Genomic DNA, 18,838 nt, shown 5'->3' with positions numbered 1-18,838 from the left:
TTCTGTCTGCAGAGCACACTACTTTCTCAGACACATAGACTGGCTGTGAGATACACCCACTGTGTTAAACACAACTACAAGATGTTCAATTGTTGGCTAACACCCTCAACAACTAATTTTAACCTCCCAACACAACACTCAAAAAAGGTTGAATAAACAAACAAACTCAAATTCATATGCAATTTAAAAGAGGCTTACCCAAATTACTATTATCTCCTTATGTTGATAAAGAGGTGCATGTAAAATGAATTGGACCCAAATAACTCTGTTTGAGGATTCATGAGAACACAATAATACATGGCGTCAGACCGAGGCTCTGCATCTGTCCTCGTGCTCCTAGACCTTAGTGCTGCTTTTGATACCATTGATCACCACATTCTTTTGGAGAGATTGGAAACCCAAATTGGTCTACACGGACAAGTTCTGGCCTGGTTTAGATCTTATCAGTCGGAAAGATATCAGTTTGTCTCTGTGGATGGTTTGTCTTATGACAAATCAGCTGTAAATTTCGGTGTTCCTCAAGGTTCCGTTTTAGGACCACTATTGTTTTCACTATATATTTTACCTCTTGGTGATGTCATTCGGAAACATAATGTTAACTTTCACTGCTATGCGGACGATACACAGCTGTACATTTCAATGAAACATGGTGAGGCGCCAAAATTGCACTCCCTGGAAGCCTGAGTTTCAGACATAAGGAAATGGATGGCGGCAAATATTTTACTTTTAAACTCGGACAAAACAGAGACGCTAGTTCTAGGTCCCAAGAAACAAAGAGATCTTCTGTTGGATCTGACAATTAATCTTGATGGTTGTACAGTCATCTCAAATAAAACTGTTAAGGACCTCGGCGTTACTCTGGACCCTGATCTCTCTTTTGACGAACATATCAAGAATATTTCAAGGACAGCTTTTTTCCATCTTCGTAACATTGCAAAAATCTGAAACTTTCTGTCCAAAAATGATGCAGAAAAATGTATCCATGCTTTTGTCACTTCTAGATTAGACTACTGCAATGCTCTACTTTCCGGCTACCCAGATAAAGCACTAAATAAACTATAGTTAGTCCTAAACACGGCTGCTAGAATCTTGACTAGAACCAAAACATTTGATCATAGTACTCCAGTGCTAGCCATTGGCTTCCCGTTAAGGCTAGGGCTGATTTCAAGGTTTTACTGCTAATCTACAAAGCATTACATGGACCTGCTCCTATCTATCTCTCTGATTTGGTTCTGCCATACATACCTACACGTACGCTACGGTCACAAGACGCAGGCCTCCTTATTGACCCTAGAATTTCTAAGCAAACAGCTGGAGGCAGGGCTTTCTCATATTGAGCTCCATTTTTATGGAATGGTCTGCCTATCCATGTGAGAGACGCAGATTTGGTCTCGACCTTTTAGTCTTTACTGAAGACTGCTCTCTTCAGTAGGTACTATGATTGAGTGTAGTCTGGCCCAGGGGTGTGAAGGTGAACGGAAAGGCACTGGAGCTACGAACCACCCTTGCTGTCTCTGCCTGGCCAGTTCCCCTCTCTCCACTGGGATTATCTGCCTCTAACGCTATTATGGGGGCTGAGTCACTGGCTTACTGGTGCTCTTCCATGCCGTCCCTAGGAGAGGTGCGTCACTTGAGTGGGTTGAGTCACTGACGTGATCTTCCTGTCCGGGTTGGCGCCCCCCTCGGGTTCGTGCCGTGGGGGTGGTCTTTGTGGGCTATACTCGGCATGTGGGCTATACTCAGTTCTGGCCTTTCTAGGGAGTTTTTCCTAGCCACCATGCTTTTAAATCTGCATTGCTTGCTGTTTGGGGTTTCAGGCTGGGTTTCTGTACAACACTTTGTGACATCGGCTGATGTAAAAAGGGCTATATAAATACATTTGATTGATTGACTTGAAAAGCTTTATATGCCAGAACATTTTTGAGAGAAGCTGTAGCCGCTGGCAATACTAAAACTGCATTATTACTGTCTAAATGAAACATTGATCGAAGCGAAGAGATTTTCATCAGTGTTTTACATGGGCTGGAGAAGAATTTAAACACTGTTTGTGTGATTGTGAACAAAGACGAACTCCAATACCATTCAGCTGGTAAATTATAGGCCCAGAGTAGGGGAAGGCATGGAAGGTCTGCCTAGCTGCCTCGACAGTCTGAGCAAATAAAGGAGTTGAGTAGAAGCTGTCCCCATACACAGTAATGGAATCTATTTAAGGCTATTTTATGATAGCACTTCACAAACATCCTGAACTTCAGTAAGCGAGGCCACCATTGTTACCAATAAAGACTACCTCAAACAAGTAAAAGTTTCCCTTTATGTGAGGCAACTGAACTTAACTTAAATGGAAAAGGCCTTGGCTGTACCATAACCTTGAATATAATTGAGTACCCATATACCAAAGGTCATCAAGGTCATTTCATTTGAAATGATTTCTCCAGTCCTTGAAGACACCTCACAAACCTGAGGGCCAGGCAGGAAGTTATTGTGGAACCTTCCTCATCCACACAGCCCAGGCCTATTCCAGTGAATCTAATTAACACTATTGAATCTGCCAGTGCAGGCCTGGCTCTATGGTTGCAGCCTGGAGGGAGGTTTAGGGACGTAAATACAAACTGCCTTTAGCCACCACAGCAGAGCTCCCAAGAGTCAGCCTAGTCAACCTCCCTATTCATTTAACTCTTTAGAGAAAGTGAATCATGCTTCACACACCTTGACCCYGTTTCACCCTGACACCCTTTAGAATTGTGTTTCTATTCAGTTGGCTTCTCATTTCATTTGATTCATCATATAGTGCCACAGAAGACTGTGGGCTTCTTAATGCTCTCCATTGAGTCTGAAAGTTTGTTGGAAAACGTACACTACTCAATGAGAGGTGACTTCRCTTTCCTTTCCTGGGGATTGACTTAATACAATAACTTCATACTATATCAACCATAACAAATACAGTAAACATACAGATGTAGCATCTTAATTTGATCACCCTGTTGCAGGAGAACCTTCCTGCATTGCAGGAATTGTAAAACGTGTAGTGTATTTGAGGTTTAAAAAGGCAGAAGTTTGTAATTTCCACTTTGAAATTTGAGACTTGATTTTCCCCTAGGAAAAATGTATCAACCCCTATACATTTTTTTATGAATTATAATCCACATAATAATTCTAATTTCCTGTTGCTGCAGGATTATTTTCAATGATGACCCTCACTTCTGTCATCTTCTTTCTTTCATCTCCTCTCTGACCCCCACATCTCGTTCCTTTGTATCTTTTGGGGCAGCTTTTATTTAGCTTAATACATGACTGACAACATCTAAACCGCCGATGGCAAAGTAAATAAAGGATTGTCAGGATGTGACAGATGGGTGACTTGCCCAGAGTTCTTCTGGGGGCGGAGTAGACTTTTTAAGTCATGTGTCAATCACGTCTCTCCTAAATGACAGCTCTGCAGACATGCCTGTGAAATGATGGGAACAAATATATAATCAACTGAGTATCCTAATGACTGATACAACAACCGTATAGCGTTGTTTTAGTTAGGTAAGCTGAGGACAATGAAAATCCTTAGTGTTTCATAGCATTAATTATTACTTGAGTTAAACTTATATCTTCAATTTGTATTACAGTACCTTTTATTGTTATCCCTGCAGAATATCTCCAAATGATGCCATGAAGGTCAGTTCCCATGACTAAATGTCTCTTCCTTTTTATATGATAATACAATTCCTACCTACCTTTCCAGTCTGGTGACTTGATCGCCTCCTAACGCCCTCAGGGCCTTGCATAAAGCAATGCCGACCCGTCATTAGCATAATGTGGTCACAATCAGACAATGGGCAATGGAGATTTACCTGTCACAGAGTTGGGCTTGAGCTGTTCTCATCTTATTAAAATGATCACTGTTCCTCCCAATGAAATTGGAACTATGGTCACTTTGTCTCTTTTATTACAATTATTATTACTGTTCCTGCCATTCCTATTGATTATTGAAAGAAACAGTGTTTCAGCTTCAGAGTGATCATTTAGACGAACTCATATTAATCAAAATTAACAAAACCCCAAACAGGTTGAATATTGCATTCTGCATTCAAAATAGTACAGCATTATGAAATCAAATGTTTTGACAAGTTAATTATTTATGTTCCAATTACAATTAGCCTCTTTCACCCCCCATTTAATCTGACTTTTGGTGTCCCTTTGTAAATTTAGGAACCCTATTCAATCACATCATTGTATTAATAAAAACAACTCTTGCAACTCTTGCACTTTGTTCCCAAAACTAAACAATGTTTTCAATAAACTCAAATGCATAAAGGTTAGAACTCTTTGGTTGTCTACTCTGTTGTGCTACAGGACAGCTATCTGCTAGGAAATCAATGACTCGTGTGTAGCTGTGATGTCTACCTTCTCCCGTTTTTGATGGGAAAACTATTTCTGAGTGAATATCTGGGAAATGTATGCTTCACAAAATGCCAGTAACCCAGCAGGCAGATACACGGAGATGCCATTAATATAAATCATCAACTCTTTCATCTGACAGAGGCACATCTCGATTGAAATTAAATTGATAATTTTGGACACAGACTGAATACCAAGCATGTTGGTTTGGTAGTGCAGCAAATATGTTGCCAAGTAATACGAGAATGTGAACAAAATAATTATCAACGAGATTCAGCAAAATTGAATACATTAAATAGAATCGAAAAAAGAAATGAAAGGAGTTGATTACACTCTCAGAGAAAAAGTCAGTAACTCTCTTCCATCCATTCATGTTTTGACTTGTTTTGTAAAGAATTAGTTTCACAGAGAACTTGTGATTTTTTGTAACTTGTCTTTTTGACTCAATCTTTATTTTTTGAAGTTTTACATAGATTATATGCTTTATTTAAGTAATGTCTTTCACAACTCAAACATTAATTTTACAGACATATCTCACTTTTTGAACTAGCCCCAGCATTTGCAGAGGGGTAGTACTTATCAGAAAACAGTAGAGATTGGAGCCAACGTCATGCTTGAATAACCAACAAAAGTTTTTGAGAAATGTCCAAGCTCTGTCTACACTCTGAATACGTCTAGATCATTTACCAGACTTTCAAACTGAGGTCAAAATGTATTTTCAGTTTTATCTTAATTCTTCCCTTTTTCGGACATATGCAGTCTGTTTTGTGAGGACTGTGTTTTGCAAACTAGAAATCTGGGTTAAAGGATAGGAAGAAAGAGAGCAAGGTAATAAGATGGTCAAGATACTCTGGTGATGGTGTACAGCACCCTAACCATCAACATGACAGTCTGATACAGCAACTTGAATGTGAGGAGTAAAAACAAGCTGGCCACAATTGTCAGCCAGCTAAATCATCGGTCAACCAAAAGGAAGGCACGGACTGTTAGTGACCCGTCCCACCCTCTATACACCCTCAGTTCAAGAGGCTTCCCTCTCACATTCTGATGTTATATTGTACTGCAGAGAGCAGATATGTCTGTCTTTCCCCTCAGCTTTGAGGAGCACCAGTCAAAACTCTGACATCTCCCCACATCCCGGCCCTGAAACTATTTCCCCCTGGCATCACTATGTGATGTTGCAGTACTACTTAAGTAGTTTTTTAGGATTTCTGTACTTTACCTTACTATTTATATATTTTTTTACTTCACTACATTCCTAAGGAAAATATGTACTTTTTACTACCATACATTTTCTCTGACACCCAAAAGTACTCGTTACATTTCGAATGCTCAGGCAAGACAGCAATATGGTGCACCTATCAATATAACGGGTTGTCATCCCTACTCTGATCTTTCGGGCTCACTAAACACAAATAATGCATTTGTAAATTATGTCTGAGTGTTCGCCTGGCTGTCCATAGAAAATAAATAAAATAAAAATCTTAATATAAGGAATTTGATGTATAGCATTTACTTTATACTTTTCTCAAGTATGAAAATATAGTACTTTTTCCACCACTGTACTTCAGTACATTTAAAACCAGATACTTTTAGACTTTTACTGAAGTAGTATTTTACTGGGTGACTTTCACTTTTAATTGAGTAATTTTCTATTAAGGTATTGTATCTTTACTCAAGTATGACAATTGAGTACTTTTCCCACCACAGTCTGTAAAGGCAGTTTATTGGATGTTGCTGTGAATTGATGGGGATGGTAATTGAGTGGCAGTTTGAATTGATGGTGGAGATGAATTGAAGACTTAACTGAAATGATAGTAATGGTGGGTGTATGGGAGAAGGTAAAGACAGATATAAGAGTGGTATTTATGTTGACACATCTTCTGTTCCCGTTCATCCCGTCATTTCTCAGTCTGTGTGTAACTATGTCCTAGGCCTGCCTGTTTCCTGTGTGTGGGTGGGTGGGTGGGTGTCTTGGAGAGTAAGTGCCCACAGTCATTAGGATTGAAGAGACAGTAGACATGTTTCCTTTTATTTAAAAAATTCAGTGAAAAAGCTACGCTTTCAGGATTTCATTCATAAAAAGATAAAATATTTGATATTTGTAAAAATTTTACTTCTAAAGAAAAGTAGAAGCACTAAGCCTATAAATATTGATATTTTCAGAATGGAAGACTCCAGGGGAAATAAATCAAAAGTATAGTATTTAACTGCAGCACCAGTTCCACCAAACCCATCTTCATTTGTGTAAGGTTTTGTTGAAAAACTTTGGATAGTGCTAAAACAATGCCATCTTTATGCACGTTCGCTATTAGTCTTTTGGGGTGGGGTTTTAAACCACGCTATAAAGTGCCCGGTTAAAGTGCTTAAAAGTGACTCAAATGACTAAGACAAGAATGAACTGAGATTATAATTGTATTTTTCATTGGCCTGGGCGGCCCCTCACAGGAGCCAGGGATGGAGCTGGATCTGCTCCATGGTTGGTCGGTCCGCTGCCTTAGTGCTCAGGCACCAGCGAATCAGCTGACGGCACTCTGGTGGAGAGGAAGTAACAACAGGTATATGATTAGACAGAGGATAACTCCATAATCATCTATTGTAGTATGAGGTTACATCATCTACCCCTTTATGGAAACCTCTTCCCCTACTTCATCCAACCCTCCTTCCCTCATCCCTCTATCTCTGACCGGGGGACAGTCCCTTGGTGAAGCGCACGCGGCCCTTGATGGTCTCTCGGATGGTGCTGAAGGGCAGGAAGCCACATATCAGGTTGTAGAGGGTGATGCCCACCGACCAGACAGTAGCTGGGCCTGCCAGGTACTGTCTATGTAGGAACCACTCTGGAGGGGTGTACTCCAGGGTGCCTGAGAGGGGGCGGACAGACACAGGAAATGTATTGTTCAGTAGCCTTTTTGAAAGCATACTGAGAGCGTAGGCTGCATGCTGAAATCAACAATAGGGCTAAGTGGAGTTTCCGTCATATTGCTTCCACTCTCACTGAGCAATTCTTAGTGATCTGCTCTCTCAACCACCACATTCCCTCCCTTACACTCTCTAAGGTCTCTAACCTGCAAAGTCCTTGTAGGCCGTATTCTTCAGCAGGTCTCCACAGCCAAAGTCGAACAGCTTGACGTGCTGCGAGTCAGTCTGGATCAGCAGGTTCTCTGGCTTGACGTCCCGGTGCAGGACCCCTCGCTCGCTGCAGTGGTTCAGCGCCCTCAACAGCTGCACCATCACCTGGCGCGCTAAGCCCTCGCTCATGGTGCCTCCCCGGTCCTGGCAGAAGGCGATAAGGTCCTGGCAGGGCTCGGGGCGCTCCAGCACCATGATGTAGCGCGATGGCTGGTCAAACCACTCCAGCAGCTGCATGATGTAGGGACACTGTGGCGCCACGTTCACCTGCTTCATCAACGCCACCTCCAGGGGCAGGGGCCCTTCTTGCCCAGGCTGTGTGTGCGTGTGTGTGTGCGTGTGCACGCGTGCAAAGGAGGAAGGGGAGAGTGAACTGCTGTTAGCAATTGCAGTTAGGCTAGCATTAGTAGAGATAACTGATATAACCCCTACAGTAAAATCAACCAGTAGGCTAACACTCACAATGTCCAGCTCCTCCTCAGCTTGGGCCTTGGACACATACTTGATGGCTACCTGTGGGACATGAATAGCAACAACAGTCTAAGTACAGCTGTTACATGTCAAAAATGTGTTGTTATAACATTCTCAGTGCTTTCATGAGAATAATACAAAATGAACTCCTACAGGAGACAGCTGAGGTTGGTCAGGTATGATGAAGGGCTTACAGAAGTAAATGACAAGGTGAAGATATATGAAAGTTATTAAAGGAAAAGCAGTTACACCATCATAAAAAGCCATTATGAAGGAATGTTGTCAGGCTGCTTAGCTGCACTGTGCAATTAAAGCAGACATGAGTTATTTTCCCTTATAAACTGGGTGGTTCCAGCCCTGAATGCTGATTGGTTGACAGCTGTGGTATATGAGACCGTATACCATGGCTATGACAAAAAAAGTATTTCTACTGCTCTAATTACTTTAGAAACAAATTTATAATAGCAATAAGGCACCTTGGGGGTTTGTGGTATATGACCAATATACCACGGCTAATGGCTGTATCCACGCACGACGCATCGCGGAGTGCCTAAGAACAACCCTTAGCTGTGGTATATTGGCCATGTACCACACCCCCTCGTGCCTTATTGCTTAATTTTTTGCTTAAATCCATCCACCTGACAGGTGTGACATATCAAGAAGCTGATTAAACAGCATGATCATTACACAGGTGGTTCTTGTACTGGGCACAATAAAACGGCACTCTTAAATGTGCAGTTTTGACACACAACACAACACAATGCCACAGATCTCAAAAGTTAGAGGGAGCGCTCAATTTGCAGGAATGTCCACCAGAGCTGTTTTCAGATAATTGAATCTTAATTTCTCTAACATACGCTGCCTCCAACGTCGTTTTAGAGAATTTGGCAGTATGTTCAACCGGCCTCACAACCGCAGACCACGTGTAACCACGCCAGCCCAGGACCTCCACATCTGGTTTCTTCACCTGCGGAATCATCTGAGATCAGCCACCTGGACAGCTGATGAGTATTTCTGTCTGTAATGAAGCCCTTATGTGGGGAAAACCTCATTCTGACTGGCTGGGCCTGGCACCCCAGTTGGTGGCCACCCACGGCTGCGCCCCTGCCCAGTTATGTGAAATACATAGATTAGAGCCTAATGAATGTACTTCAATTGACTGATTTCTTCATATGAACTGTAACTCATTGAGATACTTGCCTGTTGCATTTATATATTTGTTCAGTATAATTACAGGCTCGTTTAATGACTGGGTCATTCTTCCTGATTTGCAAGGGAGCAGCGCAAGATCTCACTAAATGAAAAGAAAGTTGAGATTTTCTATTGAAAAGGAAAGTTTAGTGAGGTTGGGTAACTCATTTCCTACACTGCCACTGTTAGGAAAGGAGAGAGGCTAAATCTGGAGGATAGATGGAGCGAAAGACAGAGAGGGGGGTGAGCAATTATATTGACTGACAGCCCACAGGGAAATAAAATGTACTGTAACAGGAGGACCTAGGTGAGAATAGGCCTGTCAATTCAATGGCCCAAGGCATGTATTACCGCAGAGCAGTCTCAAATGGTGAGTCACAGCTCAGTCCAATTTGGGTTATAGCTTAACACTGGGCCCTGGGTTTGTTCCTGTTTCAGGTCACATTGACTTTGGGTGGCCATGTCACAGTCCAGCAGAGAACCACTGCTCCAGAGGAATATTTAGTCTCCATTCTCTCACCAAGAAAATATCTCAGACTACCATTGCAACTGTATGAGAAGACCAGCCTCAGTTGTATCTTGCCCCCTGGTGGGCCAGGGAAGGTGAGTGTGTGCTTGATCCATGACACTGGACAAGAGTTATGGGAGTTTAGGTGTAAGATGGAATCGAGAGCAGCCTCTTTGTTTTAAATACCCTTGGCTGCTTAAATAAGCTACAGTAGCTTCATGCAAAAGCACTGCTTGATTTGGACTGAAATATGTGCCGGTACTCATTTTGGGTGCCGTTACTGTTTACATTTAGGTGCAGGAGCAACACAATACATTTGAGCTAATATTCTATAAAAGGAAAAGGAGTTTAAGCATGTGAGGAGCCGGTACTCAGCTCCAGTGAGCTCCTGCCCAAGTCAAGCACTGTGCAAAAGGAACACAAATCAGTCCACTGCCATAGAGAGCCGACAATCAAAAGCTATAGCATCGATGAGACAGAATGTCTCAAACGATAAGAATATAAGAATTTGCAAGGGAGTGAGGCTGTCTATGATGATTAGATCCCTTGAGTGCGTGAGTAGGAGGACTCTGCGAGTGTGTAAGATTGAGAATGTGAGAGTAGAAACATGTATAAGACTACCAGTCTGTTTCTGCTTTCAACAATTTATCAGTTCTTTGTTGCTTTGCCAAACAAGCAGGACAACAACAAGTTGGCTGAGGCAGAAACAGACTGGGTAAGCAGACTGGCTTAAGATTTTGTATGACACTAAAACAATATTAAGTGTCACACAGACAACATGTGTTTTCACAGGAAAGGGAAGAGTTGTGTGTTGTCTCACCGGCATGCCGTCTGATTTGCGGGTCCCTGCATAGACAGAGCCATAGCCCCCTTTCCCCAGCAACGGCCCCTTTACATACAGCTTTTCCAGCCGGGCTGAAACGAAACAAAGCTGTGAAAATGAATTCCCTCCTGATGGAACCGGAAATGATTTCTGAATCTGTTTGGTGGTCACTTTTACCTTTGCGGTGGCGTTTAGTGGCTTTAGGGCGGGAAGTGGAGGGGCAGTCATCCTTTGCCCCCACCAGGCACAGTGGCCAGGGGCCTTGAGTCTGGTTCAGGGCTGGACCATGGCCTACAGGCTCCATCCAACCCTCCCTGCCTGGGGCCCAGGCCCTGGAGGTCACAGCGTTGCATCTCTGGCTAACATTCCCTGTACGCCGGCACAGGACCTTGGGTGCATGGGGAGCCGGCACAGCAAATATCTCCTGGAAAGCCTTTGGCTCCTTGGACCCGCTACATTCTAAGTCGGGGGAAGCAGTTTTGGCGTTGTGGAACCCAGACCTTTTCCTCTTCCGCCTGCCGCCTCCATTCAGACCCCAACCCTGGTCAGAGCTTTTGGGGACTATAGGGCAAACAGTTAATGATAACATCCTTTAAAACAGATATTTAAATATTAGGTTAACTTTTTTGATAATAACAACAAGGTCAATGTAGTTTGATTAAAACATTTCTTCTGTCATTTCCATCCCTTCTCCTTCCATATACCCATTTACAATATAGCCTAAATGTATTTATCTAGCCTACTTTACAAGATTAGGCACCCAGGCTACTTTTTATTTTCGTTTACCTGGAGAGAGAACTTCCTGGGAGCTACGAGTCATCATGGTTGAATTCTATCCTCTTAAATCAGCCATGATTTTAGGTAGGCTGAAACGGATATCAAACCAGATATTTGCGTCTGACAGATTGTCACATGGCCTTAAAAAACACTATTGCTCTGACGTAATGTACAGAGACAATTATGACGTGCCATGATGTAAAACAAAGAGTCGTGCGCGCCAGGTGGCCCACACCTATTGCAAGCAATGACCGCCTGTTTTACGAGTTCAATTGTGCCTGTACATGAAAATCCAAAAGAGGGCGCTGTTAGATCTTTCAAAATCGCCTTAAATTGTTGCTTTTACCCAAGATTTCTGAGATGACCCATTCCTCCATTCCATGGGTTAGAAACGAAGAGAAAGGTTCAAAGCCAAGATAAAAGCAGCCCGACCTTGCATTTTGTGACGCCATATGCTAACAATATCACATATATTTTTTTATAAATGTCGAAATCTTCACACCCCTACAACTGTTTTTGAAATCTTGGTCCATGGAGAGAGACCCACATACTGTGCAGGCTTTTGTTTTAACCCATACCAACTGATGAAACTATAGCTGATCAACAACAAAACCTTGACAAATTTAATCAGCTACAAAAAGCCTAATATGACCTAACACTATACAGTCAAACTTTTCATCATCATTAGGCCTACTTGATCTCACATTTTGGTTAAAAAAAAAATATATTTGTAAATTCAGTGTTTTTGAGAAAAATGCCCCTAAGCTCTCTGAATCCACAACAAATAAGTTAGGTATGGATTTTGTTGTCAATATCCATACCTTTTAAGCTCTGCATAAACACCCAATGTGAAAACATTTTAGAAAATTGGCCAAATATCAATTTGCACTTTGTTGGCGATGACCCTCAGACAAGATTGAAAGAAAGCAGTGGAGAGAGATTAAAAACAGCTCTGTGTGTGTTTGTGTGTGTGTTTATGGATAAAGGCACCTGTGATTTGCTCTCTCTAAACACAGTTCAAACCGTTTCCACCCTCCAAGAATCTAAATATAAAGTGAGGAGGTAAAACTGCTATGTTGTTCTTAGTAATAAGTGGTTATCATACACTATATATACAAAAGTATGTGGAAACCCCTTCAAATTAGTGGATTTGGATATTTCAGCCACACCCGTTGCTGACAGGTGTATAAAATCGAGCACACAGCCATGCAATCACCATAGACAAACATTGGCAGTAGAATGGCCTTACTAAAGAGCTCAGTGATAATCAACGGATGCCACCTTTCCAACAAGTCAGTTCGTCAAATTTCTGCCCTGCTAGAGCTGCCCCGGTCAACTGTAAGTGCTGTTATTGTGAAGTGGGGACGACTAGGAGCAATAACGGCTCAGCCGCGAAGTGGTAGGCCACACAAGCTCACAGAACGGGACTGCCGAGTGCTGAAGTGGGTACAAATTGTCTGTCCTCGGTTGTAACACTCACTACCAACTTCCAAACTGCATCTGGAAGCAACGTCAGCACAATAACTGTTAGTTGGGAGCTTCATGAAATGGGTTTCCATGGCCGAGCAGCCGCACCCAATGCATAGTGCCAACTGTAAAGTTTGGTGGATGAGGAATAATGTCTGGGGCTGTGTTTCATGGTTTGGGCTAGGCCTTTTAGTTCCAGTAAAGGGAAATGTTAAAGCTACAGCATACAATAGCATTCTACACAATTCCCTGCTTCCAACTTTGTGGCAACAGTTTGGGGAAGGCCCTTTCCTGTTTCAGCATGACAATGCCCCCATGCCAAATGTCCAGTCTTTTCCAATGTGAAAGAGGTTGGTTAAGGCAATTAAGGCCAGATGGACAAGGCCACAGTTTTTGGAATGATACTCAGCCCTGGCTTGGATATCAGACTCAGGGTTTTCCCCTAACTAAATGTATTTTCTACCTCCACGGGGCTTCTGGTTTGAACAGGAAAGCCACTTGAACCACTCGAGGGCCGGGTGGATGTCAACAGACTGATTTGCATGAGACACAAGGTTGTAATTTGCTATAATTGGAGAAAGTTATAGAAGACGTGCCTATATAATCTAATGAGACATTTCATTAATGAGTCAATTATTGGTTTGAATAGTTTTGTAACACATTCATATACTACCTACTACATTGACAAGCAATTTACAAATGCACTTTTACCACAACAAACCATTATCATCTCCCTCTAAAACAGCTAGACTGCAGACAGGACTGCTAAGTCTGGCTGTTTACTTAGAAAAAATATTCTGTGACTCATTTCCCACCACAACCAAAACCACTTTGAGACCTCAGGTATACTGTTCAATATTGCCTCGGACCGAATGCCCAAGGAGGGAGTAGGTGTGTGATTTCGTAACCAAATATCCTATGAGTGTCATTGAATACACAACATGATTAAACCTCCTCCAGTACGCCCACAACCAGTACAGAATGAAACAGGGAGGGACCTACCTGAATTTGTCCAATAGAAACTGTTTGGACTAATGATTACACCCCTGATGTTCTCCTCCGTTGATCATGAATCCTTTGACAATGAGATTGACGTGGTCGCACCATACACAAACACAGACTCCTTCAGTCAGAAGGGCCTGTAGAAGGCCTGGGCCCAGAACTTGGCCCAAACTCATTTGACATGTTGTAGCAGATCCAGGAAGACAACAATGTATGTCCATTTCTCGTGCTTTTGTCAAAAATGTGTCCTTTATACACACTGTACAAGGCCAATATACTGTATAGCCATTATACATATGAGGCCAAAGCTTTGTTACGTTGGTGGCAGAAGTGGAATCGTGACCATGACAACCATCACTCCTGAAGTCCTATGAAGGACTAGTTAGTGAGTCAGTGTTGACATGCTTTTCAATAGGGGAGGGTTGTGTAACAACTCTGCAACCCACCACCCAATGGATCCTGCTCCAGACCAGGTTCACAACCCTTTTGAGTCCCTACAGTACTATACTGTAGGTCAGGTCTCCATGATGATACTGATTGGTGTATCACAAAGCACACACCCCTGCCTCACAACTCTCCATATACCGTTATCCCTGTACTACAGATCACATACCTCAGTAAGCACCCACAATGACTCACATGGGTTACATGGCAAGTTGGTGATTAACACCCAGATAGATGACGTAGGGTTTCTAGAGAACTACAGAAGAAGGGACTTTGGCGCAACAACAATTTCTCACTTACACCAACTGTTGCTGTGATGTTCTGTGTCGAGTGGTCAGAATAACAAGACCAGAGTAAACAATCACTTAGTCAAAAAATAACATTCCACTGTCTCTCTTCTTCGCAATAGCTAAGTCAAGACTCTCTCTCTCTTTAGTCGTCTTGTTACTGTTGCTCACTGGAGCTAATTGACAAGGACGGGCGAAGGGTGATTGTCGGTGGTGTGCTTCACACATCTTTGCACTCGTTAACAAGACATCCATTTAATCAAATTTGATCTGTTTGACGGAGACAAAATAACTATTTGAAAGTGGAAGTTTAACTTTGAATTACATTGATTTTTGATTTACTGTATTTCTATAGAAATTACAGTTCCCCAATTATCTGCAACAGCTTCACTCTTGCTGATCCTGGCTTTACAGTCATTTGCTTCATACTGAGGTGGACAGACATACATTATTTGCCAGTTACCTGTCAAGTCAGATCAGTGTGATGGACAGAAAACAGGGAATTAAATCTATGCAAGATGTTTGAAAACAGCAGAGGCATCATTTAAAATGTGTGGGGATGGTTGTACTGTTGTAGGTAAAGTACAACATTCTCTTGCCATTGTACCTCTTATTGTCAGTTAGCTATGATTCATCATTGTGAAGCACTGCTGATTACACAATCATAGTCACTATTACTATTATGTTTATTAATGGTCAAAACATTMTTTTACAAGTTCGTTCCATTGTATTTCTGTCAGTAAAGAACATCGTTAAGATCATAATTGCATAGCTGAAGCTTTTCTGACAGCTTTTTGTATTGTTTTCTAAGCCTCTGTCTTTTGAAATGTATCTGACATATTATTGAAGTGACTTTTGTGGGACCCCAACGGGTAACTTCCCCATGAATGTTCATGCATTTCCTATCACAAAAATAAATGAGGAAGTTGCCCGTTGGGGTCTCACAATAAAAGTCACTTCTAAAGTAAAGCATTTCCTATTACAGCCATCACTATTCAAACAATGCACCTCTGTTTCCGATGCAGGGTAGTTCATCACATACCCCACCATGGAGAGACGAGGCAGGCTAACTGAGCACAGGTGTTTAATTGTTATAACAGTAAGGCTATTAATACATGTGGAGTGAAACAATGTGGCTTTGTAGAATGAAACATGGAACACATACAGCTGCTTTTCCACCTCTATTCATTTGAATCAGTTTCTCATACAAAGCAGTACGAATAAGGTACTCTCAGATAGAAAATGAAAATGAGTTTTAAATATCGCATTTTGTTGCGCCCCTATGTCAAAAAGAAAGTAGAAAAGGAGAACGCCAGGAGAAGGCATTCCAACATCCCCCAGCTCAAAACCGCTGCAATAGAGGATGTATAGCATGTGTGGCATAAACTGTCTAACACACCAGCCTTCTGCGGTAATGTCAATTTCTATTCTCAGTGGGAACACTGTCCCTAGTAGAAGACTGCGACAGTAGGCTACATGCGTCCAGTTTAAGCGTCTGCCAGTAGAAAGTGCCCTGCAGCTTTCGAAGTTACAGCATCAGGACCAGCAATCACTCCCACCTGTAAGAGAGCAGTCACACACAAGCAGTTCTCACTTTTACACCGAACACCCCACTCAACAGTTGTCTGTGCATTTATTGCATGTTGTTCACAGACAAAGTGGTCTAGCTCCCCGCTGATCACACCACCCAACCGGACCTGAGCAAGTACATCTTGCTTTCTTAGTGGCGTGTTAAACTGTCACATCCCACTGGCAGCTAGCTTAATCGATACCTCTTTTCTCTTCCTCCACCCAGTCTTTGGTTGTCGACCTTCCAGTCTTTAGAGTCCGGATGGACATCAGTGCAGATGGCTCCCAGTCTGATTGTCTGTTGTTTCCTCAGCTTGATGTCGTAGGTTTTAAGCAATCAATACTGCTTTTCTGAAGATGTTGTACACAATTTTTTGTTGCCATGCTGGGGCTGAATCCCCCCCCAGCTTGGACTATTAGGTTTAGTTTGGTCCCAGTCAATATCCTTGACATCATTTGAGTAAGAAAAATCTTAAGATGTATAACTACCACAAGTTTATACTGGCCTGAAAAGGGGGCTATCTATAACACCATATGCAACATTATTACAAAAATCTAAAGTATCAACATACAAATACTAAACCTTCCTATTTTCTCAATGGGATTTCAAAAAAATTATTTGCTGTGAAGTCTCAGTAAAAACTCAATAGCACTTTGACTTCTGTCTGGATAAGTTTAAGTTGCAACAACGGGGTCATAATCCAGGCCAGGTTGCAGCCCTCTGCGGTTTCCATGGGAACTGTACGGTGGAGATTAGCCAGGGGCTGTAGTGAGCAGGACTTGGGCTGGATGGTGTATCAGAGGGACTTGGGCTGGATGGTGTATCAGAGGGATTTGGGCTGGATGGTGTATCAGAGGGACTTCGGCTGGATGGTGTATCAGAGGGACTTGGGCTGGATGGTGTATCAAGAGGGATTTGTAGGCATTTAACCAACTTCAACCTGAACGTTTTGATAGACCTGTACCTGCGGGGAGATGGACAGTAAAATATTCCTATTCCAGATCTTTTCAAACGTTTTTTGCACTTGTTGGACAAGTTAAGCTTCATACATCATTTATTGTTTCAGGGAATGGGATTGGTAAATGTGACAAACAACCATCCCTATAATCTTAACTTTATTTGACTTTATGTTAAGACACCACAGGCTCAGTTGAGGGCCTCTTGATAATTCATCAGAAACGGATGAATGTAAGATGTCGAACAGATAAATGAAAGGACAGCTACAGTGAGGGAAAAAAGTATTTGATCCCCTGCTGATTTTGTACGTTTGCCCACTGACAAAGAAATGATCAGTCTATAATTTTAATGGTAGGTTTATTTGAACAGTGAGAGACAGAATATCAACCAAAAAATCCAGAAAAACACATGTCAAAAATGTTATGAATTGATTTGCATTTTAATGAGGGAAATAAGTATTTGACCCCTTGTTGTGGCAATCAACCCTTGTTGGCAATCACAGAGGTCAGATGTTTCTTGTAGTTGGCCACCAGGTTTGCACATCTCAGGAGGGATTTTGTCCCACTCCTCTTTGCAGATCTTCTTCAAGTCATTAAGGTTTCGAGGCTGACGTTTGGCAACTCGAACCTTCAGCTCCCTCCACAGATTTTCTATGGGATTAAGGTCTGGAGACTGGCTAGGCCACTCCAGGACCTTAATGTGCTTCTTCTTGAGCCACTCCTTTGTTGCCTTGGCCGTGTGTTTTGGGTCATTGTCATGCTGGAATACCCATCCACGACCCATTTTCAATACCCTGGCTGAGGGAAGGAGGTTTTCACCCAAGATTTGACGGTACATGGCCCCGTCCATCGTCCCTTTGATGCTGTGAAGTTGTCCTGTCCCTTTAGCAGAAAAACACCCCCAAAGCATAATGTTTCCACCTCCATGTTTGACGGTGGGGATGGTTTCTTGGGGTCATAGGCAGCATTCCTCCTCCTCCAAACACGGCAAGTTGGGTTGATGCCAAAGAACTCMATTTTGGTCTCATCTGACCACAACACGTTCACCCAGTTGTCCTCTGAATCATTCAGATGTTCATTGGCAAACTTCAGACGGGCATGTATATGTGCTTTCTTGAGCAGGGGGACCTTGCGGGCGCTGCAGGATTTCAGTCCTTCACGGCATAGTGTGTTACCAATTGTTTTCTTGATGACTATGGTCCCAGCTGCCTTGAGATCATTGASAAGATCYTCCTGTGTAGTTCTGGGCTGATTCCTCACCGTTCTCATGATCATTGCAACTCCACGAGGTGAGATCTTGCATGGAGCCCCAGGCTGAGGGAGATTGACAGTTCTTTTGTGTTTCTTCCATTTGCGAATAATCACAGAAACTGTTGTCACCTTCTCACCAAGCTGCTTGGCGATGGTCTTGTAGCCCATTCCAGCCTTGTGTAGGTCTACAATCTTGTCCCTGACATCCTTGGAGAGCTCTTTGGTCTTGGCCATGGTGGAGAGTTTGGAATCTGATTGATTGATTGCTTCTGTGGACAGGTATCTTTTATACAGGTAAGAAACTGAGATTAGGAGCACTCCCTTTAAGAGTGTGCTCCTCATCTCCGTTCGTTACCTGTATGAAAGACACCTGGGAGCCAGAAATCTTTTTGATTGAGAAGGGGTCAAATACTTATTTCCCTCATTAAAATGCAAATCAATTTATAACATTTTTGACATGCATTTTTCTGGATATTTTTGTTGTTATTCTGTCTCTCACTGTTCAAATAAACCTACCATTAAAATTATAGACTGATAATTTCTTTGTCAGTGGGCAAACGTACAAAATCAGCA

The 18,838-nt window shown here is 42.3% G+C and overlaps 1 protein-coding gene across 1 annotated transcript; it reads right to left on the bottom strand.

Annotated features, from left to right (window-relative positions):
• Positions 1 to 6,828: 6,828 nt before the first annotated feature.
• Positions 6,829 to 11,331, bottom strand: LOC111964642 (serine/threonine-protein kinase pim-3-like). Its single transcript, XM_023988486.1, has 7 exons — positions 11,298 to 11,331; positions 10,689 to 11,072; positions 10,509 to 10,603; positions 7,981 to 8,031; positions 7,455 to 7,833; positions 7,074 to 7,250; positions 6,829 to 6,920 (listed from the first exon to the last, which is right to left on the bottom strand). Exons 1-7 carry the CDS (start codon positions 11,329 to 11,331, stop codon positions 6,829 to 6,831), a joined length of 1,212 nt encoding a protein of 403 aa, XP_023844254.1.
• Positions 11,332 to 18,838: the final 7,507 nt, after the last annotated feature.

This window comes from Salvelinus sp. IW2-2015, linkage group LG6.1 (genome assembly GCF_002910315.2).
Source record: "Salvelinus sp. IW2-2015 linkage group LG6.1, ASM291031v2, whole genome shotgun sequence".
NCBI classification, from domain to species: domain Eukaryota; kingdom Metazoa; phylum Chordata; class Actinopteri; order Salmoniformes; family Salmonidae; genus Salvelinus; species Salvelinus sp. IW2-2015.
The sequence above is the reverse complement of the archived record's forward strand: the minus strand, read 5'-3'. Positions and strand labels throughout refer to the sequence as shown.

Bases quoted from the DNA above. Each gene is read 5' to 3' on its own strand.
- LOC111964642 (XM_023988486.1), bottom strand. From the start codon at position 11,331: ATGACTCGTAGCTCCCAGGAAGTTCTCTCTCCAG. The intron at 10,604-10,688 runs GTAAAAGTGACC...GTTTCGTTTCAG, and splicing joins CACTAAACGCCACCGCAAAG to CCCGGCTGGAAAAGCTGTAT. The intron at 6,921-7,073 runs GTCAGAGATAGA...CCTCTCCACCAG, and splicing joins CACCAAGGGACTGTCCCCCG to AGTGCCGTCAGCTGATTCGC.